This window comes from Trachemys scripta, chromosome 5 (genome assembly GCF_013100865.1).
Source record: "Trachemys scripta elegans isolate TJP31775 chromosome 5, CAS_Tse_1.0, whole genome shotgun sequence".
Taxonomy (NCBI): domain Eukaryota; kingdom Metazoa; phylum Chordata; order Testudines; family Emydidae; genus Trachemys; species Trachemys scripta.
Genome location: NC_048302.1, coordinates 43,833,967 through 43,858,359, shown reverse-complemented (window position 1 = coordinate 43,858,359; position 24,393 = coordinate 43,833,967). Strand labels below are relative to the sequence as shown.

Here is a 24,393-nt window from a genome sequence, read left to right as displayed (position 1 = left end):
ACAATCCTTCCCCTAAAAAGTTTATAATCTAAACAGATAAAGAGATTGAAGGGTGGAGGACAGGAATACAACATGTCTTACTTTGCTTGCTTGCTTGTGCGTGTTGTGGAGGGTGGGAGTATTTGAAGTTCAAGTAGGGTCAATGAATTGTGGAAAGGGATTCTGGAAGTTAGAGGGGAGTGGGGAAAAGGAATAGGAAGCTGATGGAGAGGAAGGTAGAAATAGGGAAGAGAGGAGAGAGAGGAGCAAGTAGATAGCAGGCAAAATGTGTGAGAATAATGAGATTAGTGCAGTTAGAGGTATGAGGTGGGCGCAAGATGTAGGTGGGACTAACAGAAATATAGTAAATTAGGAGAAATTATCCAGAGTAGAGCTGTGTGAATAATCACTTTTTCAGTTTGCTGGCCGAATTGGGGGTGGGTGGAGTTTTAGATCAACCCAAAACAAAAAACCAAGGGGGGAAATTTGTTTTTTTTTTTATTTCAAGTAATTTTTTTTATTAAAAGCAAAGATAAATTGGAAATGCCATTCACGAAGCCCCAGAAGGTCATGGTACAGCCCTTCCCCTTATAACTAAAGTTGGCAAAACATGATTTTTATATTTATTTATAACGTTGACTGATATGGATGTTTACTCATTAAGCATTTTTTCTAATTTGTATCAATTTACATTTTCACAGTTGCACAAAATTATGCATTTTAAGCATTTTTTTTATTTAATATTTGACAACTATGGGAAATTAGAAGGGATCAGACAATTATTTAATGACTGTAGACCTTGAGATTCATAAAGTAAAGCTTTGTAACTATTAAAACATAAATGGTCGACACGACGTGTCAAAATACACCAAGTAAATATTCTTAAATCACACTCTAATTTTTCAAGCAACATTTTTCTCAATTTGCTTATCTGTACATTTTTATTACTTTTTCAGTTGGTTTGTGTATGTACAATGAAATGGATGTTTACTGATTAAAAAAAATCTCACCCTTCCAAGTCTACTTATAACCTGTTGTCCCATGTTAGAGCACTCACCTGGGATGTGGGAAACACAGGTTCACTTTCCTACTCGGCCTGGTAGGAAGCAGGGATTTGAACTTGGGACTCCCATTTTGTAGGTCAGTGCCCTAACGACTAGGCTAGAGGGTATTCTGGGTTGATCTCTCGCTCTCTCTCTCTCTCCCCGCCCCCATTGAAGCTGTTCTGTTTTTTATAAATAATAGTAATTGAGCCAGAGAGAGAGAGAGAGAGACTGTATATCCAAGTGGTTAAGGCACTCAACTATTGGATGTGGGAGGCCCAAGTTTAAATCCTTGCTACAAATCAGGCAGAGTGGGGACTTGAAGCCCACCTGGTCTCCCACATCCCAGGTAAGTGCTGCCCCCACAAAAGTATGGAGTATAAGGGAGCACCCCACCACTGAAGTCGAGTGGCATCTAAGTCCCCTTGAAACTATTCAGCAATTTCATGTCAAATCAACAACCAGTTTTGGTCGAGCTGAATATAAATTTTTCAGCAAATGAACTATTCAGCCAAAAAATTTTGCCCTACTATAATCCAGAGTCCAAATTTGAGTTCCGTTAGTTATTTACTTACATACTGTATTAGTAATTATTTGTATTATCATAGTGGCTAGGAACCCCAATTACAGACTAGGAACTTATGCTTGGCACTGTACAAACATAACAAAAGACAATCCCCTTCTCCAAGACCTTAATGCAGGTTTCCTGAACTTTGGCCTGAACTCTCACTATCCTGTTCCCTTGTGAAGTCCAACCTTCTATATCTCAAACGCACCCATCCTTTTTAATTAATGTAGTTAATTTAACATATGATGGTTTATGTATAAGGAGTGGACATAGTTAATTTTCCATGTTCATTCAATGCTTCGCCTCTCTGAGGCTAACAAAAAGGAAATTTAAAATTGAATTAAATATTTTTGTGAAATTTTTTTATGGCTATTTGTTCCTCTTAGACATAGACATCACACACCCAGTGGAATAAAAATTAGTTTAAAAATATTTGTACTTTAAATGTCAAGCATTAAAAAGAATTCACATGTTCACCCATCCACAAATACATTGACGTTGACAAGCATTATGAATTTTAAAAATAAGTATTTGGCCTTCAAAATACAAAATATAATTAAAGGTTCTAATTAAAAGGCACATACAAATGATAGGGAAGCTTCGAAAAATGTAGACTGAACTTGACTTAACTCCTGAGTTGAAAGTCTAGTGAGGTTTGTTTTCCCTTTTCAGCTCTGAGGAAGAGATATCTCGTTGCCAGGAAATGGTTTGCAAGCTGCAAAGCATTCTGGATTCTGAAAGAGAAAACTCTGGCTCTATGAGTGAACAAAGACTAAAACTTCATCAAGAAAATGAACAGTTGCGCAAAGAAGCAGAGGACTTGAGGAAACTGGCCATGGAGGCACAACAAAAAGCTAAATTAAAGGTACTAGCAAAACAAAAATAGTGTGTAATTATTTGGTTAAATGGGTTCCTACGAAAGATAAAATGCAAAAAACATTTCTAAGAAGAAATAGAAAAAATAGGGTTGGGAGTGACAACTTCAGTTCAGGCTTCTCAGTTCTGCCCTCCAGATACCGTTACTTGTGAAGTAACATTTCTACTGTCAGTCTTATAATTAATTCATTGTCTATTAATAAATTAAATTATACTTATTAAACAGAAGCTTCCAAATGTTCTTTTGGTGGCTTTTATAATGTGACCGGACTAAATAATAAAACATTTCTGGTTATCTAACTTTAACTGGAGCCAAACTCACTACTGATTGGCAAACTGGGCTCCAGTGGAGTTATATCTACTTGCAGCAGCAAGAGATTTGATCCCAGATCTCCAAAACAGCAAGATTAACATTAACCACTATGTTTTCCAGTGTGCACTGAGGCATCGTCACATGCCAGTCTCTTCCTTTTCCCCTTCTCATTCTAGTTATAAGGGTTGGAACATGGTTGGAACAAGCTTGGAGAGTTGGAAGATTTGCAGGTGAAAATGTTTCAGAGAACACAGCCTTCCCTCATGAACCTTCTGTGGTTCCCCACTGAAGTATCCCAGACTGACAGGACCTGAGGAAGTCTGTCAGACTGGGATTTGACTCTGCGGTCTTAACAACTGAAGTTGGGAGGCTGAAGTATAGGCTATGAGGGGGTGGGGATAAATAAGATGGATATGGCTAGAGGCAAAAATATAAAATTCAATGGTTGTGAATATAAAGACAAGAGAAAAACTTGTCAGTTTGGAATGAAAGTTAGGGGATTAGGGAGATGGCGTATGGCGAGCCCATGGAGCTAGTTTTGTAGTGAAGACTACTTTATTTTTAATAGCTATGATAATAAAGTCAGTTAGTCTAAAAGTCACCCACCTTCAGAGCACTACCCTTGATATTCAATAAGAGTTCCAGGAAAAAGTATTTAACCTTGGAGAATTTAAAACATTTAAGAAGAAGGTCAATTTGGGGGCAATAAACAATAAAATTCTTGTACACACTATTTACAAAATTCACCAAATAGTATTACATGGCTGACTAATTGGATGGAAATCAGAGGAAAACTGCTCAACTTGACTTATGTTTTTTCCTTTGTTTCCTTGGCAATTGACATGTGATCAGCATAACATACTCTGGTATGTGCCATTACATTTTTCAAGAACCAGTGACTGAGTCTAATTTTCCACATAATATGGAGAACTTAAAATTTTGTGCTACATGGTAAATTAAGAAAACATTTCATGTTCATTGGTGCATTTAAGGCTCCTTGTCATAAACTGAGTGGTTAAAGGTATATTGACCAGAAGTAAAATCTCAATCATACGTTTACAATAAACCAAATGGTCCTGCCTTGTATATACATAAAGTTTAAAGGTATACCGTCAAATCAAAATAGTCAGTTTAACAACAAAAAAAGTTAAAAGTACTTTCATGTACTATATCAGCCTTATGCCAATTTTCATGGTTTCATAATCACATTTTCTAGGGTTTTAAAAATATTTCTCTCCTTTGTTTCTGTGTGAAAGACAATGTGGGGTGTGGGAGGCAGACTGGTTACTCATAAAGTAACAAAACTCAAAAAATTTTCCCCCTTAATCTTTATTTTATGATAAGTTTCAATGTTACTTCTAACTACAGAAAGAGGAAAAAATCAATAGTCACTACTGGAATAAAAAAGACTCTCTTTAATGTCACATATAACTTACACCTATAAAAAATGAGTGAATGTTTAATTCTAAAAGTGTAATGTATGTGCCAGTGGATTTGTTTGGGGGCACAAATGGAAGTGAGTTTTGTTTTTAAGAAACTCAAAGCCTAAACTTGTTTTGTTAAAGTTTCATACTATTAAAATAAATGTAAGGTTTTTCTATTTTCTGTAAGAATTATAAAATACCAAAAAGTAGATGAGGGAGGTACTCCTTTATATTAGTGAAATAAGCAAAAGAAGCAGTTTACATTGCTTTTTCAGGTAATATATTCCTATTTATATCTTGTGTATTCAAATAGGAGAGTTATGGAGGGAGGGGGTGAATCTTCAAAATCTAATGTTGCTATAACAACTTTGAAAATTTGATCTATTTAGGCCATGCCATTTTTACGAAAGAAATGTGATGTAATGATTTAGAATTCTTATTTAATGTTGTATGTAAATTTAAATATAAATATTTATAGGCAGTTCTGCAGAAATGAGACATGTCACCCTATTGACCCATTATAAATACTCATTTGGAGTCTTTTGATAGAGATAAATTTTTTTAAAAATTGTTTCTAAAGCTGGCAATTTGTAGGATTGCATGTGTACATCAACATTTTCAACAAATGTCATTTAAGATAAAAGATACTAACTGAAAAACATATGAGTTGGGGAAGGGTGTGTGGAGAGAGTGATCGTTCACACTCACACTTCAAATTAAAACTTAACCAATACTTATGTCAACCAGGCTTTTCAAAGTCAATTTACAGGATCTTCACTATACTCCAGATTGGACATCCAGACTATGGACTCCTCAAAGCCAGCGAGATGGCTCTCTTGTTCATCTGCAATCTGATGTATCTAGAGGCTAAATGTATATTCAACATAATTGGTTATCTAACCTTTGTTGCTGTATTTGCTTGTGTAACGACCTGGTACTTTGCATGTACAATTGTACACCTAAACAAGGTCACAGTTAAGCACACAACTGAGCCTGCACAGTTATTTAGTATTTGAATTTTAGTAGTTCTCACAATGGTGATAGGTGCTTTCCAAACATACAAGATGTAAACCTTTCCCCAGAGAGCTAACCTTCTAAGAATACAAGTAATTTACAGAATTCAGGGGAGAAGGATAAAGCATATATTCAATTTATAAAAACAATAGGCATTACAATCATCACTACCCTTTATTGCCATTTGTATTAGGTTTTAAATTGGTCTTATGAGCGTATTTTTATATGCACACTTAAAGTGAATGTTTTGGGGGGTTTTATTCTTGGGTTAAAGTTGCAAACTTCTATTGTCTGATTGTAGCTTTTTATGTTTTTTAACTGTAGATAAGCACAATGGAACATGAGCATTCAGTGAAGGAGCATGGGTTTGAGGTTCGACTGAAAGAGATGGAAGTCACTAATCGAAATTCCACTGTTCAACTGAGACATCTGTTGGTGGCTCAGCAAAAAGCAACGAACCGGTGGAAGGAAGAAACAAAGAAGCTTACAGAAACTACAGAAACCAGGATCTGTAATCTGAAGTAAGTGCAATCAGTCTTTTTCTTTTACACTTTTTATTAGTTTAACTCTTAGGTTTTGGTTATCATGGTCATAATCATGAAACTGTACTTGTGGTGGGGAAAAAAGATAGTGAGTAAATAATTCAGGCCAGAAGAGATGTTGCAGTCTCAATGAATAAACAAGAGATGCTGCAAAAAGAATTGTTAGTTTCTGCTTTCCTTTCTCAGTTGCACTTAGAAGGCTAATTGCAGAAATGAAGGCTTTGTAACTTGCCAAAAAGACAACACTACTTGTGTGTTTTTGACATTTTGTAATGGCAAAAAAGTAGTTACAATATGTCACTTTATTTTAATAGTGTTTTTCAAGTAAACTTTACTCATTTTAGAAAACTTAACTTTGGTTTATGAAAACCCCTATATTTACGGTTCTTCAAGGTACCGCGTCTGTATATGCACAGTTGTGGGACGAATCATGGAATTTCAGGAACATTCTGAAAACATTGCCTCTTGGAGCTGCATGAGTACTCTCTTATGACACCAGAAGCTCTTAGATGAGGTTATAAAAGAGCCATATGACCTTTGTCCTCTCAGTTCCTTTCTTTCTTGGCTAGATTTTGTTATTAGGGACCTTTCTCCATATTAAGAGCAACTTTTATTGTTAAACAGTATTCCAGTTGGTGGTGTTGCCTAGTTTTCACTATTACACTCCGTTTTTGTCTGGACCAGGGTCCTGGAGTCTCTTTGGCCATAGACAATCTCTGGATATTTCTCCACCATCTTTGGCTTATGCAGGATCTTCAATACCATCACTGGAGTGTATGGTTATACCTCTAAGGGTATGTCTACACTGCAATTAAACACCTTCAGCTGGCCCACGTAACCTGGCTTGAGTTCACAGGGCTCAAGCTAAAGGACTGGTTAATTGTGGAGTAGGCATTTGGGCTTGGGCTGGAGCCCAGGCTCTGGAACCTCACGGGGGAAGAGGGTCCCAGAGCTCGGACTCCAGCTTGAGCTCAAACTGCAATTAAACTGCCTCTTAGCCTGAGCCCCACAAGCCTGGGCCAGCCACATTGTTTAATTGCAATGTAGACATACCCTGTGTGCACATTCTTCTGGGGAAAGCTCTCTTAGTCCAGTGTTCTTGGAACTGAGTGTTAGGGATGAGTCTCCATTTAGGCTTCATTTCCTCCAGATGTTCTTCTTTGACTCATCAACACGAGAGTTGGGCTGAAAGGCTCATTGGTGCATACCTCAAAGCAAGAGTGCTTTAACGTCCCAGGGCACTCATTCTCTTTCAGGCCGTCTTTCCTTGGTCTTCCTTTAGTCCACAGACTCTCTCTCCTTATTGGCAGGGTCTCCTAAACCTAGCAACCAAATGTAGCATGAGAAGAAAATGACATCTCTCCTGTATATAGTGGTTTCTGAAGTTGTGAAAATAGCAGCTCTGTTGTTTTATTTCTTCTCATTGGTATATATTAAATAGTTCTTCGTAAAGCGCTGTCCCTGTTGGTGCTCCACTTTAGGTGTTCATGCGCCCCTGAGCTCATAGAGACTTTTAGTAGCAGTGCTGGTTGGGTCGCATATGTGTGGTCCCTGCCTTGCGCTGCTGCAGGCAGTTAACCTACGCTGTGTGACCAACCCCCACTCAGTTCCTTCTCTATCGCCCTTGGCTAGGAGTCAGAGCAATCAGCAGCACCTCGCTACTTTGTAGTTAATTAGTTACAGTCAATTACTTAGTTTCCTTATTAGCAGCTACTTAGCTTGTTTCCCTTTCCTTTTCTCCTTCGTTTAAAAGAAAAAAAAATTGCCCTTCACATGAATGAGGCACTGATGGATCCTGTAAGGGTCATTCTGTGGACCCCCATGGCTGCCCCTCCAGCTGGTGGAAGGTCTGACAGGAGGTGTGTACCAACAAAGGGTGTCGACTTTGCATCCAGTGCCTAATTTCTTGGTGATAGACGCAGTCCAGTGATGTGGCATGCAACAACAGCCCTGAAACACAACTCATGATAAGGACTGGAAAAGACTTGATCAGTTTTGGCAATAAGTCTTCCTCCTTGGCTACCCCTTACCTCTGCATAGCCAACTATCATTACTAACAAAATACAACTATACAAACTACACAAAAATGTCCGAATTGATTAATTTTATTGCCAAGGACAAGGGAGAACAATTCACAGCACTTGATTCTGAGGACAGGGCTGCAACATCTGTGTCGACGGTGGTTGTAATGAGAAGTTCATGGCTCTATCTTTCTGGCTTCCCTGAAGAGGTGCATTTCACAGTGGAAGACTTGCTAGCCCAAATTATCCGCCAAAAAGACAGACAACTCACTCACAGACTCACGAGTGACTCTCCGATCCTTGGGAACCTATAACCCCAAACCGAAGAGGAAACAGAGGAATTACTTTACATCCCAATGATACCACCGGCCAATGTATTCACAACAACAGCGGTGATTTGACTCATAGGCTTGCAGACACAGGCCCTGAGGGGACAACAATCTACTTCTCAAGTTGCTGCATCCCAACCATCAACTTCCCCTAACAAGAACTCTGGTGGATGGAGACCAATGCTCGACCTCCAATAATTCAACTAGTTCATCAGAAACACAACAATTCAAGATGGTCACACTATACACTATAAGTGACTGCCTGCTAAAAGCATCAACCCAGCAGACAGCATTGCAAGCCACTGAAGAAGTGGTAACCCTCTTCACGAATCTGGCCTTCCTAATAAATACCAACCAGCCCACTCTAACAACAGTGCAAGAGCTGGACTTCATTGAGGCCCAACTCAACTCTATCGAGGCTATAGCCTCACTCCCAAGACACTAGCCTCATACCCACTGCGTGAAATAGCCCACAGATATCTGCCAGGACTTGCCCCCAACTCCTTGACCACATGGCAGCCACAATATTGGCTGTCAGACACACCAGATTAAACATCCGTTGCCTACAAGGAAGGCTGCGTATCAACTTTGTTCCACACAGACACAGCATAAACAAGCACCCCACGATATCGGACAAAATAAAGGACCCCCTTCTCTGGTGGGCAAAACTGACCAACATATGCAGACCACAAATGCCTCACTCCTGGGATGCAGAGCACACCTGCACCCACATTCTATATAGGGCTGCTGGTCTCCTGTGGAATCCCTTCAACATATAGACCTATTGGAACTTCAAGCTGTCCACAACGCTTGCTCCCAGTTCCTGCCACTCATCAAGGACAAGGCTATTTGAAGCCTTAGCTTGTACGTATTATATATGCAGACATGGGGGAGCACACTCACAGTTCCTCTGTGTGCAAGCCATAAAACCCCGACAATGGTGCATCAGACACAATATCCACACCACCACAGCAGATACCCTCAACGGACAAATTTCTCAGGACCATGACGGGAGCTCGACAACACGGGGGGTTGCGTATTTCAACACGGGGGGTTCCCCTCAGTAGACCTTTTATTAACTGCACAAAATACCAAACACCCTCATTTTTTTTCCGGTGCAGGTCTCTGTGTGCAGTCGTTAGGCGATGCATTCCTCCTCGAGTGGAACGCTTCCCTTCTCTATGCTTTCCCTCCTATTCCTCTCTTGAACCGAGTGATCCACAAGATCAGGCCGGATGGGCCACAGTAATTCTACTATCATGGTCTCTCCAAACCATGGTATCCTTGCCCCCTCAGCATGACCGTGCATTCATGAATTGCACTCCCACTTCTGTCTTATCCGGTGTCCCAGGACTCAGGCTGTGTCCTGCATCCACAGAAACTTCATCTCAGAGCATGGCTCCTCCATGGTTCATGGAACCTGAGCTTACCTGTTCAGAGGAGGTACAAAATATAGTTACACACAAATGAACAGAAACAGAAATGAACTGTCGCCCATACACCCTGAAGGGGAGACGAGTAAGTCCTGGTGCCAACTAAAACGGATGACTTCCATTCCAGGGACATTACCCTCTATACTGCGTTACCTATTAGAACTCAAACAGTCAGACCTATCCATGAGCTCAATAAAGGTCCATGTACCTACCATCACAACATTGAACTACATGAGCCTACCACACCATGGGACCCGAACCTGGTCCTTTGAATCATCACCTCTTCCCCATGTGAACCCATCACAGCTACACTGTTCTATGAAAGTAGCATTTCTTGTGGCAATGACATCTGTCAGATGTGGGGGAGCACTGTGGGCTTTCATGGCGGAACCCCCATACATGGTCTTCTTTGAGGATAAAGCCTCCCTCAGACCACACCCCTAAACCCCACACAGATAGAACACATTACACACTCCATAATTTTGATGTTTGGAGGGCATTGGCTTCTTACATAGACAGGACTAAACCATCCCATAAATCACCCAGACTGTTTCTATCCATCACTGAATGCTCCAAAAGGAGTACCAGCTCTAAACAAAGACTTTCCATGTAGATCCATAATTGCACAAAACTCTATCATCAGTGCAACTGCCAATCCCTCACAGGGATTCGCTCACATCCTATTAAGCCTTATCAGCCTCCACGGCTTCCCTGCACAATGTACCTATCATGGACATTTGTAGAGTTACTGCCTGGGCCTTAGCCCATACCTTTAGACAGCACTATGCCTTAGAACAACAGGCAACATCTGATACCTCCTTTGGATGCTCTCTACTGTCGGAGGTCACAACTTCAACTCCGAAGCCCCTCCTTCCGTCGGAGGGCACTGCTCTGAAGTCACCTAAAGTGGAGCACCCAAAGGGACAGCACTTGAAGAAGAAGAGAAGGTTACTCGCCTTGTGCAGTAACTGAGGTTCTTCAAGATGTGTGTCCCTGTGGGTGCTCCACTATCCTCCCTCCTCCCTTCTACTTCAGTTTCCTTATTAGTCTCTGCAGTAGAGAAGGAACTGAGTGGGGGTTGGTCGCACAGCATCGGTTAACTGCCTGCAGCAGCCCGAGACAGGGACCACGCATGTGCGACCCAACCGGCACTGCTACTAAAAGTCTCCGGCTACGAGCGCAGGGGCGCATGAACACCTAACGTGGAGCACCCTCAGGGACACACATCTCGAAGAACTCAGTTACTGCACAAGGTGAGTAACCTCTTCTTTGAGTGATGATCCCTATGTGTATTCCAAATACGGGCATGTGTGTGTACCGTGCGCCTGAGTTCAGAGATATTTAGCAAACAGTGTCCATTGGTCTGCACATACATGTGCTCTGAACTGAGGGTATAACGGAAAGTGCACACCGGCACCTTTCTAGTTCCTTCTTCTACTTCATGGCCTGAGTCAGAATATTCTGTGTCCACAGCTTCTTCCTTTGACTGCTTCCATCTGTAAATATATTGTAAATAGTTTTTTATTTTTTTACTCTTTTAGTCTTGAGTACTGGCACAGTTCGTTATTTTCCATGGGGGGATAGGCTTATGCCTAGAGTCCTGGGATTCAAGCATTGCATTTCCTGCCCCCTCTCCTTTTCAGTGAGTGACAAACACCAGTGCTGCCTTTATTGTCTACCCAAGGCTCACATCTCGGCTAAGTGCAGTATTTGCCGCTCCTTCCCTCCCAGAACTTGAGGGTTGAGAGCTAAGACACAAAATATCTGATGGAGGAGGACATGAGACCCCAATCGGATCTGGGCCAGGGAGTCCCCTGATATATTGGCCTCAGTCAAAGGGTAGTGCCCCTCCGAGCATGAGCTCAGAAGTCGAGACTAAGACTTGCAAACCTAAGGAGAAGATTTCTCATGAGAGTAAAGGGCACTCTCGCAAGCTCTTTTTCCAAAGCTGCCCCAAAGAAAAGAGATTCTCCCTGACTTCTTCAAAGTTGGGAGAAACCTTCTCATCAGGAAAAAGTGGTACAAAGGTGCATGGATCTGTCCGCTCTGGTACCGGTTCCGACATGCAAACCAAAAGAGACCCATCCACTGCCACTCCCTTTGACATAGAGATTACACTTTGGGCTAATATTGTCATGGCCCCAGACAGATCAGTCTTCCACTGTGACCAGGGAAGCACCAGATCCAACAGCTCTACCAATTGACCTACCTCGTACCTGGGGCAATCTGAGAACTACAGATGACATTTTTACTCTTCCCTATCCTCCTTTCCCTTCCTCTCATTTGTCTTTATTCAAAGACATAGTTACTCTGGAGGAGGAAGCTATTCCAAGGCCATGGAGCTGCTCTCCTCTCCCACCTGCAAGCCTCAATACCCTACCGGATCCGCCGGTAGTCGGGATCCAGGTTTTTTATCCAGTGAGTCAGTCTCTCCAGAAGAGCCTCTACCCTCTCATAGAGAAAGAGCCCTAGACAAAAGCCCTAAGAGATCAGAGTTCCATCCTCTTACAAAATATAACTTTCCAGGAGACAGGTGGTACCCTGTCAAGAGGTCCTCGTCATACAGGCTGTATTGGATCCCTTAGGATTCTTATGCTAGGCACCCAGGATCAGAACATGAACCTTACTTACCATGTCCTTGCCAAGACCAGCCAGCCTCGTTGGAGTATACAGAAGATGAAGATGAACCAGATCCATTGGTTCTGGGAGTGATTTCATCCTCTTTCCCAAATGAGGCTGTTACCCCATCTTTGCCAGCGCCGGCTGATGGCTACAGGCAACATCAGGATACCTACAAAGGATGGTATTTGAGCTCCAGATACAGCTTGAACTCCTAAGCTCTTCACCTCACACTTGAGTTCCTACGTATGTTAATGTAGATAAAAATGACAAGTGAATTGATCAGTTCAGCAAACAAACATATCGGACTGTCTCCATTTATCCCGGTCTTATTCTTCAGCTTGTGGCGTTTTCATCCCCAAAGACACGTGGCATGTTTTTTTTTTTTAATATTTAAAGTTAATAGACAAGCAGAGAATGTTTGAATAGTGCTCTTTAGTTATTGTGTATTAGTGTGTGCAGTCAATCCTAATAACACAGACAAAACAAAATTTACTAGGCAGTGTTTTCAATGTGGATAAAGTGCATTCATTTTTCACATCAGCAAAAGAATTGGTTTGTATGCATGTACACTAATATGAGAAAGTTAATATGTCATTTTTATAGCTATATTCCTTTTCTGAAATGCAAGATGTACTCAAGTTTACATATATGCTAATGTGATTCCTTATCAGGAAGACAAAAAAAATTCAAATGTAAATTTAAAAAAAGGAAAGATTTTTGCTCTTACGGGTACTGTGAAATTTAAAACATTTTCATGTAACAGGTCATTAAAAAGGAAACATTAAAAGTTCACAAGCTTGGTTTTTTAAACTTCGGATTAACCGATAGACTTGTCACATATAATTATTTTTAACAGATTACATGTCCTAAAATGAACCATAATGCTCCTGATGTTCTCCTTGTAGTAGATAACTGGTGAATTTTTTGAAGCATAACTTTTATTTGTAAATATCATTCAACCTTTTCTAGCTGTCAGAAACAGAATGCTCTTAGTCTGAGTTGGAGCTGAGCCCAGGTCTCCAACTAGAACAGGGAAAATAACCTCTGAAGTTTGTGTCCTACAATAACTATACATTGTTGCTAACATACATACTGTGCTTTCTTCTCTAGAACAAGAAATAAAAACTTGTCTTCATATAAACGCAACTAGTTTGTGTAAAGTACAGTAAAGCCATCTCTGACCCACATTAACACTGGCAACGTTTGGCAGCATAACTCTGTTCCAAAGCTATTTCTGTTTAACATGAGCTAAGTTAACTTTTTCCTGCTGTACTTAGCAGGAATTGTATCTGAGATAGCTGGGAATAGAGAAGGCTTTGGAGACTGGCCAATAAGCAGTCGGAGATATAAATAGGCTAATGAGAGGATGGAACAAGACACACTAAAAATGTACTTAATTATTAGTATTTATTGTGTTTCAGGGCTTTAGCCATGTAGTGAACGACCAATAGTATCATAGACAATAGAAACTGAAAAGACATTTATATTTTAGTCCTCATTCTCCAATGTCCTGCACCTGAGCAGTTATTTACACCCTACAGAGTGGGTTAGATTTTTCTCTTATCTGTGTTATAATAATCTTAATGGGTAAAATATTTTAAATAGCAGTGCGATTCTTTTTTTCCCTCTTAGATGACATTGTCTCTTTATGCATCTAGGATGTGTGTTTTAAAAATACATTACTGTGACTTTAAACTTCAGTGAAATTTGAATTTTTCAGAAGCATCCTGCTTAAATGGTGGCATAGTTTGAATTGAAGATGTTCACCACTTAACGTTAATTATTATCTTCCATGAGTGTGGCTGATCATCTTGGTCTTCTCCCGTTTAAACCACTGTCGAAACTCCCATTGACTTGAACTGAAGCAAGATTGTGCCCCTTATTTATTACATATTAATGGTATGAAACATCACCACATAGCCAGATTTACATCACTGAATTTTAAATTTCATTTTAGATGACCTGTTAATGAGAACAGATACTTCTAGAGAGTTGCTAAAGTTTAGGAAATGAAGCAACTTCCACAATCTGTATAGAAGACTTGCTGTGATTCTTGAGAGATTAAAATTGTTGCTAATGCTACAATTACAGGATTTCGTGTTGCCAAAAACTTTTCACATAGATTTAGCTCTCCAGAGATGGCAGAGGTTATCAAATAGTTTGATTTTTTTATCCAGGGGTAAGCTTTATGTATTCTTAAACCCACCATATACAGTATTTTGCAAAGATTTCAAATTTTTTCTTAGAGGAAGAGAATCTTGTTTCACTTCTTCAGAAAGAAACCATCAAAACACACAGCTCTTACATGAGGTGTAATGAACAATCCATCTCGTCTTCCAAGTTTGTATGCATTAACTTATTTGTACAGCTGACTTGTGTAATTAGTTGACTCTTGCTGATACTTTCCATCATTTATTGTAAATATTTGAGTAGTGGAGAAAACTTGTTTTGTAGTGTTTTACAGAAAGATAATTTTAAACAATTGCATTTGTGTGAATAAACGAATGTAATCTGGCGTTTACTCTCTGTAAATGCACATTGTATCATTTGAGCATTAGCCATTCAGTCAGCTAAAGCAACATGTGAGCTGAAAGAGACGGGGGGGAACATCCAAGAACAAAGAAAGTAATCAAAATGTTTTTCTCAATCCAGCATCATGGGTCATCCTGGCTGATGTTGGACTTTATTGTACACAGTTTCCTGTTTAAGAAAAAAAAATTAAAGCATTCTGGGAAGAGTGAAATTATCTGTGGAAATAGCCACTTTCCCTTTCAAAGTTATGTGTAGGACAGAAATGTTAAAACATTGCTGTAATGGGTCAGAATCTTCAGTCTTTGATTTGGCTTCATCAAACTGCTGACATTGGGATATAACAAACTGTTTGTCATATCTGTTGTGGTCTTTGAACCTTCATGAAAAATATGAATCCCATTTTGAAAATGTTCCTGTTTATATGTGAGAGATTGTCCTTGTGGTGTCATCTGGTGATGTCCTGTAAAGATTTAACATGCTATTTACTAGTATAATAGCTATTTCATCAAACAGTACTGCCTTAATGATCAGAAAAGGGAAAAAAAACCCAATTCTTTCCATATTAAAAGACGTAAATCTATACACAAGCCATGTGTAGTACCTCTGTCACTGTAGCAGATATTCTGCACTAAGTCTGACAGCAAGTAGTGTCATCTTTTGGAGGTGACTTCATAGTTAGTGCTTATAAATATATAATATAAGCCAGTGGTCCCCAACCTTTCGTCGAGCAGGCGCCAGACCACGAGCCATGGAGGACTGTGGCGGTGGATGAGCATCCACCGAAATGCTGCCGACAAGCGGCAAGGTCAATAGGCGTCGCCGCCGAAATGCTGCCGATAAGCAGTGTCATCCAGAGGTGTTGCTGCTGAAAATCTGCATTTTGGCAGATGCTTGTCCGCTGGCCAGTACGCGGGTGCACTTAGATGCATTGGGGACCCCTGATACAAGCCCTCCTCCGAAAATGAAGGTAAAAGAATCAGTTTGTCCACCATGATCTATATACAGTAAAAATGGAAACTAATTAATTCTTTGCCCCACCTCCTTCCCCCCAAAGAAGTTTGACTTTGATATAGTGTGATTCCTCATTAAATCTATATTCTGTGTGATTGGTGCTCTGATACTACATTGACAAGAACCTTAAAAATACCCATAAATAAAATAAATTGTACCTATTTTTTGTATTTTAGACACTCTGTGCGCTACCATACCAAGGCATGTAGTATGAAATGCAATTTATATGAAAATTTAATTACACTATTTATAGACTCATAGACCCATAGACTTTAAGCTCAGAAGGGACCATCATGATCATCTAGTCTGACCTCTGACCACCCGTCCTGTAATAGACCCATAACCTCTGGCTGAGTTTCTGAAGTCCTCAAATCGTGATTTAAAGACTTGAAGTCTTTAAATGGCAGAGAATTTGCCATTTACACTAGTTTAAACCTGGAAGTGATCTGTGCCTGGAAGCTATCTGTGATAGCTACAGCAAGGTTTAACAATCTGAAGTGCCTTTCAAAATCTCAGAGGGACGAGGTGTGGAGCATGCTTTCAGAAGTCTTAAAAGAACAACACTCCAATGCAGAAACTACAGAACCTGAACCACCAAAAAAGAAAATCAACCTTCTGCTGATGTCATCTGACTCAGATCATGAAAATGAACAGGCTTCGGTCCGCACTGCTGTGGATTGTTATCGAGCAGAACCCGTCCTCAGCATGAACACATGCCCCTAGAATGGTGGTTGAAGCATGAAAGGACATATCAATCTTTAGCGCATCTAGCACGTAAATATCTTGCGACGCTGGCTACAACAGTACCATGAGAACACCTGTTCTCACTTTCAGGTGACGTGAACAAGAAGTAGGCAGCATTATCTCCTTCAAATGTAAACAAACTTGATTGAGCGATTGGCTGAACAAGAAGTAGGACTGAGTGGACTTTCAGGCTCTAAAATTTTACATTGTTTTATTTTTGAATGCAGTTTTTTTGTACATAATTCTACATTTGTAAGATAAAGAAATTGCCCTACAGTACTTGTATTAGGTGAATTGAAAAATACTATTTCTTCTGTTTTTTTTGCAGTGCAAATACTTGTAATCAAAAATAAATATAAAGTGAGCACTATACACTTTGTATTTTATGTTGTAATTGAAATCAATATATTTGAAAATGTAGAAAACATCTCACTACTCACCAAAAGCAAATCTAAGATGGCATCATCTCGTGTTGGTTCAGCAGCTACTTGGTGAAAAAATCTGTCCGCTATCTCATCCAGAAAATCTGGGCCCTATCATTATTAGTAGCATTTGTCCTCAAATTTGTATTGGGAAATTAAAGCTTCCCATAATCACATATTTCCCAGTAATATTTATTTCATTAAAAAAATTAAAGAGCTCTCTCTCTCTGTCTCCATTTAATTCTGTGGGGGTCTGTAGTTAGGGTGACCAGACAGCAAGTGTGAAAAATCAGGACAGAGGGTTTGGGGTAATAGGAGCCTATATAAGAAAAAGACCCCAAAATTGGGACTATCCCTATAAAATCAGGACATCTGGTCACCCTATCTGTAGTATACACAAGCACTATCCCAGGGGAACCTCTGGTAGCTTTCTTCCCCAAAGTGATTTGACCCAAACAGAGTCTGTCTTATCCATTCCATCACTTCTAATTTCTTTACAGTCTACTTCATCATTCATATACAATGGTACTCCCACCTTTACCTTTATTTCGGTCTTCGCTGAACAGCACATTCCCTTCAATACCTGTACTACAGTCATGTACTGTTTTTCTACCATGTTTCTGTTATCTCTAGAATATCTGGTTTCACTTCCTGCACCAGTAGTTCTAGTTCCTATGCCAGGCTGGGAAGATACTTAAAGAAATGGAGGCTCAAGTGATCTTCAGTGGGATTCTACCCTAGCCTCCATTTCTTTAAGCATCTTCCCCAGCCTGGCATAGTCTCCTTTGATGCATTCTCGCAAGAATCTAGCTGTATCATTTGTTCCCACATGAAAGACAATCAGTGGATTATTTTCTGCTCCCATTAGGATCCTCTTCAGCCTCAGGTCCTGATCCTGTATCTTAGGTCCTGGCAGACAGCACACCCTTTTGTTCTACGGATCAGCTCTGGTGATAAACCTGTCTGTTCTTCGTAATTGGGAGTCACCAGTCACATAGACCTGATGTTGGTGTGATTCTCTGGCCTACCTCCTGTTCTTTCTGACTGCAAGTCCTCTTGTCTTTTGTTCTCCCTTGCAATCTTCTGCAAGTCATACTGTATCCTGATGGGGTTCCAAACTCTGGGTATCTCCATTGACTCTTCCCCTCTTCTTATAGGTGTAGCCATTCTTCCCTTCTTTCTAGCCCTCCCCACTTCACTTACTACCTGCTGTGCCCTTTCTTCATTTTCCAGCTCAGCAAACCTTTCCTGAGCTCTACTTCTTCACTTCCGAGTCTTTTCCTCTGCTTGGTTCTCATAATCAGATGCTTCCACTGGCCACTTTCCTCACCCAGCAGTCTCCTCTCAGAGTTCTTCAGAGTCTGCAAGCCTTGACTCTTCTCTTCAGTGTCCTCTCACCTTCCCTCTATCATCTGCTTGAATCCTCTTTGAAACTCAACCATAGTTTTCACCTGCATCTCCACACCTCAGATGTTCTCTTCCATCAGCTCTATCAGGCGGCACTTCATACGTACAAAGCTCTTTTCAGATACCCACTCCAGGATAATCCACAGCTTCCACATCTGATCATCTTCATTGTCTCTTCCATTCTTTGGGTCATTACTACTGCCTCCTCTGTATCTGTCCTAGGAAAAATACAAAACACAAACAAGCACCAAAACAAAACCAGAACACCACACAATCCCTCCCCAAAACTCCCCTTAAAATCTCCCACTCAAACTCCCCTGTTTTCAGCTCTGTTTGCTGCTTTTGTGCTGCTAGCTGGCTGCTTGGCTGTCTTTTATAGGCCCCCTAATCAGGCAAACCTCATCGCCTAATCAGGACTCTGTCTCTCTCACAGCACACTGCCCCCTACCAGCCTGTGCAAACTGGTAGGGGGCAGTGTGCTGTGAGAGAGACAGAAAACAAAACAAAAAACACACAAACTCACTGCCCCTAAGGAATAGTGGCTTGCCTTCTCTCTTCTCCAACAGAACTTCCCACTCAAATTCCCGTTTATTCAGTAGTCATTCTTGAAAATAAGATCCTCATCCACATTAGAATCTAACAGATTTAAAATACTACTTTAAAAAATAGAGAGGCAAAATGTCTTGCTTTGCCATGAATTAAGAAGTATTACTGTTGGTCCATCTAAAAGTAAAATAACGTAGTGGTGAATGCCTCAAAAGCATATAATGGAAAATCAACAACACCCTTAAGTATAGCGACATTGCAGAACTCCTCTGTGATTAAACTCATTCTAGCTAACCTTTAGCATAGTAACCCAGGGCCCAGTCAAAAGCCCACTGAAGTTAATGGTAGGATTGACTTCAGTGAGCTTTGGATTGAGGTCCAAGTTTGTGGTTGATCTGCACTCAGCTCTCAATATATTTTAAGGGCTACATGCCATCTGGTACAAAGTTAGGTTTTCCTTGAAGTTACACAAACCTTAACATTCTTCTAGCTTTTAAAACATATTTCAACTTAATCTCAGCTCCTGATAGATCAGCAGCATTGTGATCCTCCATGCAGATGGCTGCAGATCCATTTGGGTTTTTATAAACCAGTTACTGAACAGAAAACACTCTACATTTAGCAGTATTTCCTAGCAGATATTCACTGTGTTTTGAGGATAGTCTGAGCTATATCTTGGCACTTCGAGAAATTAGTGTTTGACATTTGAGGCTCAGTTATATATATGAGAATAAAGATCATGTTAATGGTAGCATCGAATCAAATTTTCTTATAAAAAGTTAAATGATTTCTTTTTAATGTGCTATATAATGTTTGGTAAGTTTGTGTTTCTCGTTAATTTGCAACCTCCTTTACAAAAACATACTATTCTATGGCCTTTCTGTACCCCAGTTCACCAAAGCTCACTATTACACAATGTTTATCTTCACTGAGTCACTGACCCATTTGCTGATGGTTGAATTTCCTATACTATTCTCTGCAATGTGATTTCAGTCTCTCCTTTCCAGGTATTTGAAATATTTCAGTTTCTCCTCTTATTTCCCAGCAGCAGCTATGTAATTTTCCATTGCTTCAGAGTCACTTGTTTATCCTCTTTTCAGTCCACAGTGTTCTCAGTATATAGAGGGAAATCCAATTTTTTTAAAAAAATTAACAATAAATGAGACCTTTTAGCATTATTGATGCTACTTCATTTCCTAACTTAAAAAGTAAGCTATATGGACAAAAAATAGGTTTTGGAATTTGAAAGTGAAAAACCAGGTGAGACTATTTAAAATAATACTAGATACCTTCTCAGGTTGGTTATTTCAGTGAAAGAAATTATATAAATACATGATATTATTTGGCAAGTATATTTTTATACCTCAATGAAAAATGATCCAGGATTTCTCAAATACTCAGGGCTCTGCTCAATCTGAGCTCATGATCATCACTGTCTTTCAAAGCTCAACTTGGGTTTGTGGCAAAGCACTTATAAATTAGAGGATAGCATTGTGAATATATGTAGACTGAATTCCATAAGAACACAGTACGGTTTCATTTATGATATGAAGTAAATTAGCAAGCGGACATCATCTAAAGATACTGTACACATCTTAAAAGAAGATTACCGATATTGGGTTTCACCTTGGCCCAGAATGAGAGCAAGGAGCTAGGACTGTTTCAATATACTAATGCCAAAAGTCCGTCTTAGAGGCAACTAAGAAGGTCAGTGCTTCTTACAACAAAGGTCATGCTTCCAAATAAAAACATTATGCTTGGCAATATCTTATGACCATTTTTGGTCTTTTTATTACTGCAAAAAGACAAAATGGTTCTGTAAAATGCACAGTGGTGTAATTCTGACTTGAGAGCTTCAGTTTATAGATGCATTTGGATAACTATAATTGAAGTATAATAAATCAAAATCAAAATGCAGTGAACTTTGCAATATGTAATAAGCATTTGCTATGTTTATAAACTGATTATGAAAGAATGAAAAAGTGTGACTGTTAAGTCATGAAAAGAAATAGAATGACCATTTTCCAGTAATACAAGTTATGTGGTTCTCACGCTGGAGCCATGCTTCCAGTGTGTCAGTTAGTGGGAACTTCCAGAGTTATAACATTTTGACAGCTACTGCTCTCCACATCAACAGTCACAAGGTAAAAAAACATACAATATTTACATTTATTAAAACATTTGTAAGCAATTCAGAGCAAGGAATTTAATTGTCTATAAAGTTCCTAGTTCACTTTTGACACTATATATGTAATATACGTTACTCTAGCTGTAAATAATGGTGATATGAATTTTAAGTTGGAGATAAATGTACTATATTTTAGAGCTTATAAAAAATTGAGCTAGGTTTGGGGCCAGGAATAAGAGACTGGCTCTGTATCTTGTCCAAGTCTCCCTTAGGCAAAAGCTGCATGTTGTTTAAAGATAGAATCATAGGCCTGGTCTACACTAGGCGTTTATGTCGAAGTTAGCGCCGTTACATCGAATTAACCCTGCACCCGTCCACACCGCGAAGGTATTTAGTTCGACATAGAGGTCTCTTTAATTCGACTTCTGTACTCCTCCCCGACGAGGGGAGTAGCGCTAAATTCGACATGGCCATGTCGAATTAGGCTAGGTGTGGATGGAAATCGACGCTAATAGCTTCAGGAGCTATCCCACAGTGCACCACTCTGTTGACGCTCTGGACAGCAGTAAGAGCTCGGATGTTCTGAACTGCCACACAGGAAAAGCCCCGGGAAAATTTGAATTTGAATTCCTTTTCCTGTCTGGCCAGTTTGAATCTCATTTCCTGTCTGGACATCGTGGCGAGCTCAGCAGCACTGGCAACGATGCAGAGCTCTCCAGCACTGATGGCAGTGCAATCTCAGAATAGAAAGAGGGCCCCAGCATGGACTGATCGGGAAGTCTTGGATCTCATCGCTGTGTGGGGCGATGAGTCCGTGCTTTCCGAGCTGCGATCCAAAAGACGGAATGCAAAGATCTATGAGAAGATCTCTAAAGACATGGCAGAGAGAGGATACAGCCGGGATGTAACGCAGTGCCGCGTGAAAATCAAGGAGCTGAGGCAAGGCTACCAGAAGACCAAAGAGGCAAACGGACGCTCCGGATCCCATCCCCAGACATCCCGTTTCTACGAGGCACTGCATTCCATCCTCGGTGCGGCCGCCACCACTACCCCACCACTGACTGTGGACTCTGAGGATGGGATAGTGTCCACGGCCGGATCCTCGGACATGTTAGCGGACGGGGAAGATGAGGAAGGAGATGAGGAGGACGAGGCAGTCGACAGCGCTCACAACGCTGATTTCCCCGACAGCCAGGATCTCTTCATCACCCTTACAGAGATCCCCTACCAACCCTCCCCAGCCGTTACCCCGGACACAGAATCTGGTGAAGGATCATCCAGTAAGTGTTGTAAACATCTAAACATTTATTTGTAACAGAACATGATTATTAACAATTTAAAAAATGGGTTTCTCATGATTAGTTTGATTAACTTTACGGTTCAGTCATGGGCAGTGCAACTATTTGAAAAAAATCTAGCAATGTCCGGTTTTGCATGATTGTCCTGCCCAAGCCGCTCTACTGTTTAGTCCCTGCTACTGCAGCTACAGTAAGATGCGGTCTATATGTCCGGGGATGGAGCAGAAATCCTCCTGGGACATCTCAAGGAAGCTCTCCTGCAGGTAATTTGAAATCCGCTGCATTAGGTTCTTGGGGAGAGCGGCCTTATTGGGTCCTCCGTAGTAGGACACGTTGCCGCGCCACGAGACTAGCCAGTACTCCGGAATCATTGCTTGGCACAGCATGGCGGCATACGGCCCTGGTCTTTGAAGGCTTTCCCGGAGCATTCTCTGTCTGTCGCTCTCAGAGATCCTCATGAGGGTGATGTCGCTCATGATGACCTGCTTTGAATGAGGTAGGGGAATGTTAGTGTTGGGACTGCTTTACCGTTCCTTTACAGAACTGTAACCGCTGGTTTGCAGCCACGCGGTGGAGGCGGGAGAGGGTCAGCCGAAAGGGATCGTTCCCGGGGACAGCCGCGAGGGTGTGGAACAGGAGCAGACTTCCTGCTTGCCGGATTGCTGGCAGCAGGGACCGACATTGATTTCAATGTGAAATGAGGCCATTGCTAATATTAAAGTTTTAAGCTGCCACGAATCTACGGCTTACCATGTCTGCGTGCAAGAGCAATTCCGTTGTCCTGACAGGGTTCTGAAAAGTGCTCTGCAAAACCCCAGACACTGAATGCGAAGGCCGAGAATTCGACCTTGTGCTGAGTGCGCATGTGATAGGTGCTGTGCATGGTCCTGTTCACAGAGAAAGACTATGTTCTTTGTTCACAACTACATTTATCTTTCTGAGGAATTCACTCCCTTTTTCCCATTCCCACAGCCCCATCTGCGACTGTCTCACAACCTAGCCTGTCATCACACTCCCAGAGGCTAGGGAGGATTAGGCATAAGAAGAAGAGGACACGGGAGGACATGTTCTCAGAGCTTATAGCCTGCTCCCGAGCCCAGGCAGCACAGCAGACCCAGTGGCGGGAGAACTTGTCCCAAATGCACCAAGCCAACATGGATCGGGAGGAGAGGTGGCGTCAGGAAGACCAGCAGGCGACTCAAACCCTGCTTGGACTACTGAGGGAGCAAACGGACACGCTCCGGCGCCTTGTGGATGTTCTGCAGGAACGGAGGCAGGAGGACAGAGCCCCGCTGCAGTCCATCTCTAACCGCCCTCCCCCGCCACCAAGTCCCATACTCCCTTCACCCAAAGTGCACAGAAGGAGAGGCGGCAGAGTCCCTGCTAACTCTCACTCCACCCCTGCAGAGAGCTCGAGCAGCAGAAGGCTCTCATTCCCCAAAGTTTGACAAGTTCTTTCCTTCCCGCCTGACACAAGCCCCCGTCCAAGTTTCACTTCCCAGTCCCATGTGTAGTTGTTAATAAAAAATATGTTTCTGTTAACTACTGTTTCCATCATGTTCTTTTGGAGGAGGGGGGGGAAAGGGGGTTGGTAATTGGACAGGACAGTCACCTTTGGCAGGGTACATAGTCGGGGGCAGGCACAGCAGCAGGGCACATACATAGTGCAGTGATGCAGTGACTACTTACCCTGGTTAGTCTGGGAGGTTCTTTTCATGTTATGTGGTGGGGGGTGGGTTGCTCTGTGACTTTGTGTCAGGGGAGGGCAGTTAGAGATCTTAAGCGGCGGTCCTTAGGCAGGATCACAGAGCCACACAGCAGGGGATCTGTAACCGTCCCACCCCTGCCACAAACTCACATAGACCCCCCATACACACAGTCCGTATCAGGAGGGGTGACAGGCTCCGTTGAAAGAACCATCCCACCGCAGCGGAGCCTGTCAGTCCTTGAGTTTAGAAGCTGCATTCGCGCGACTACACTACACCCGCTCCGCACCACAGTCTGCGTCCCAGTTTTAAAAAATTCCCGCGAAAACAGTATTAAAGAAAACGGTGTGCTTTAACAAAGTAGAACTATTTTTATTTTGAAACGTGTGTTGGAAGTGGGGTGAAGGCTTCTCTGTACACAAAATTAGAAAGTCA

At 41.3% G+C, this 24,393-nt stretch overlaps 1 protein-coding gene across 9 annotated transcripts in view; it reads left to right on the top strand.

Moving 5' to 3' along the window:
* SCLT1 (sodium channel and clathrin linker 1) overlaps window positions 1-24,393 on the top strand; it is a 128,471-nt gene that overhangs the window by 59,472 nt on the left and 44,606 nt on the right. For 8 of the 9 annotated variants that reach the window (XR_004645945.1, XR_004645944.1, XR_004645947.1 and 5 more), the window contains exons 18-19: window positions 2,263-2,455; window positions 5,542-5,738. Coding sequence is in view for 5 of the 9 variants with exons in the window: in XM_034772425.1 (XP_034628316.1) it covers window positions 2,263-2,455; window positions 5,542-5,738 (390 nt within the window). In the remaining 4 variants the exon portion in view is untranslated. Of the gene's footprint in view, window positions 1-2,262; window positions 2,456-5,541; window positions 5,739-15,883; window positions 16,022-24,393 lie in introns of those variants that run through there. The other variant, XM_034772427.1, reaches the window with a different exon arrangement.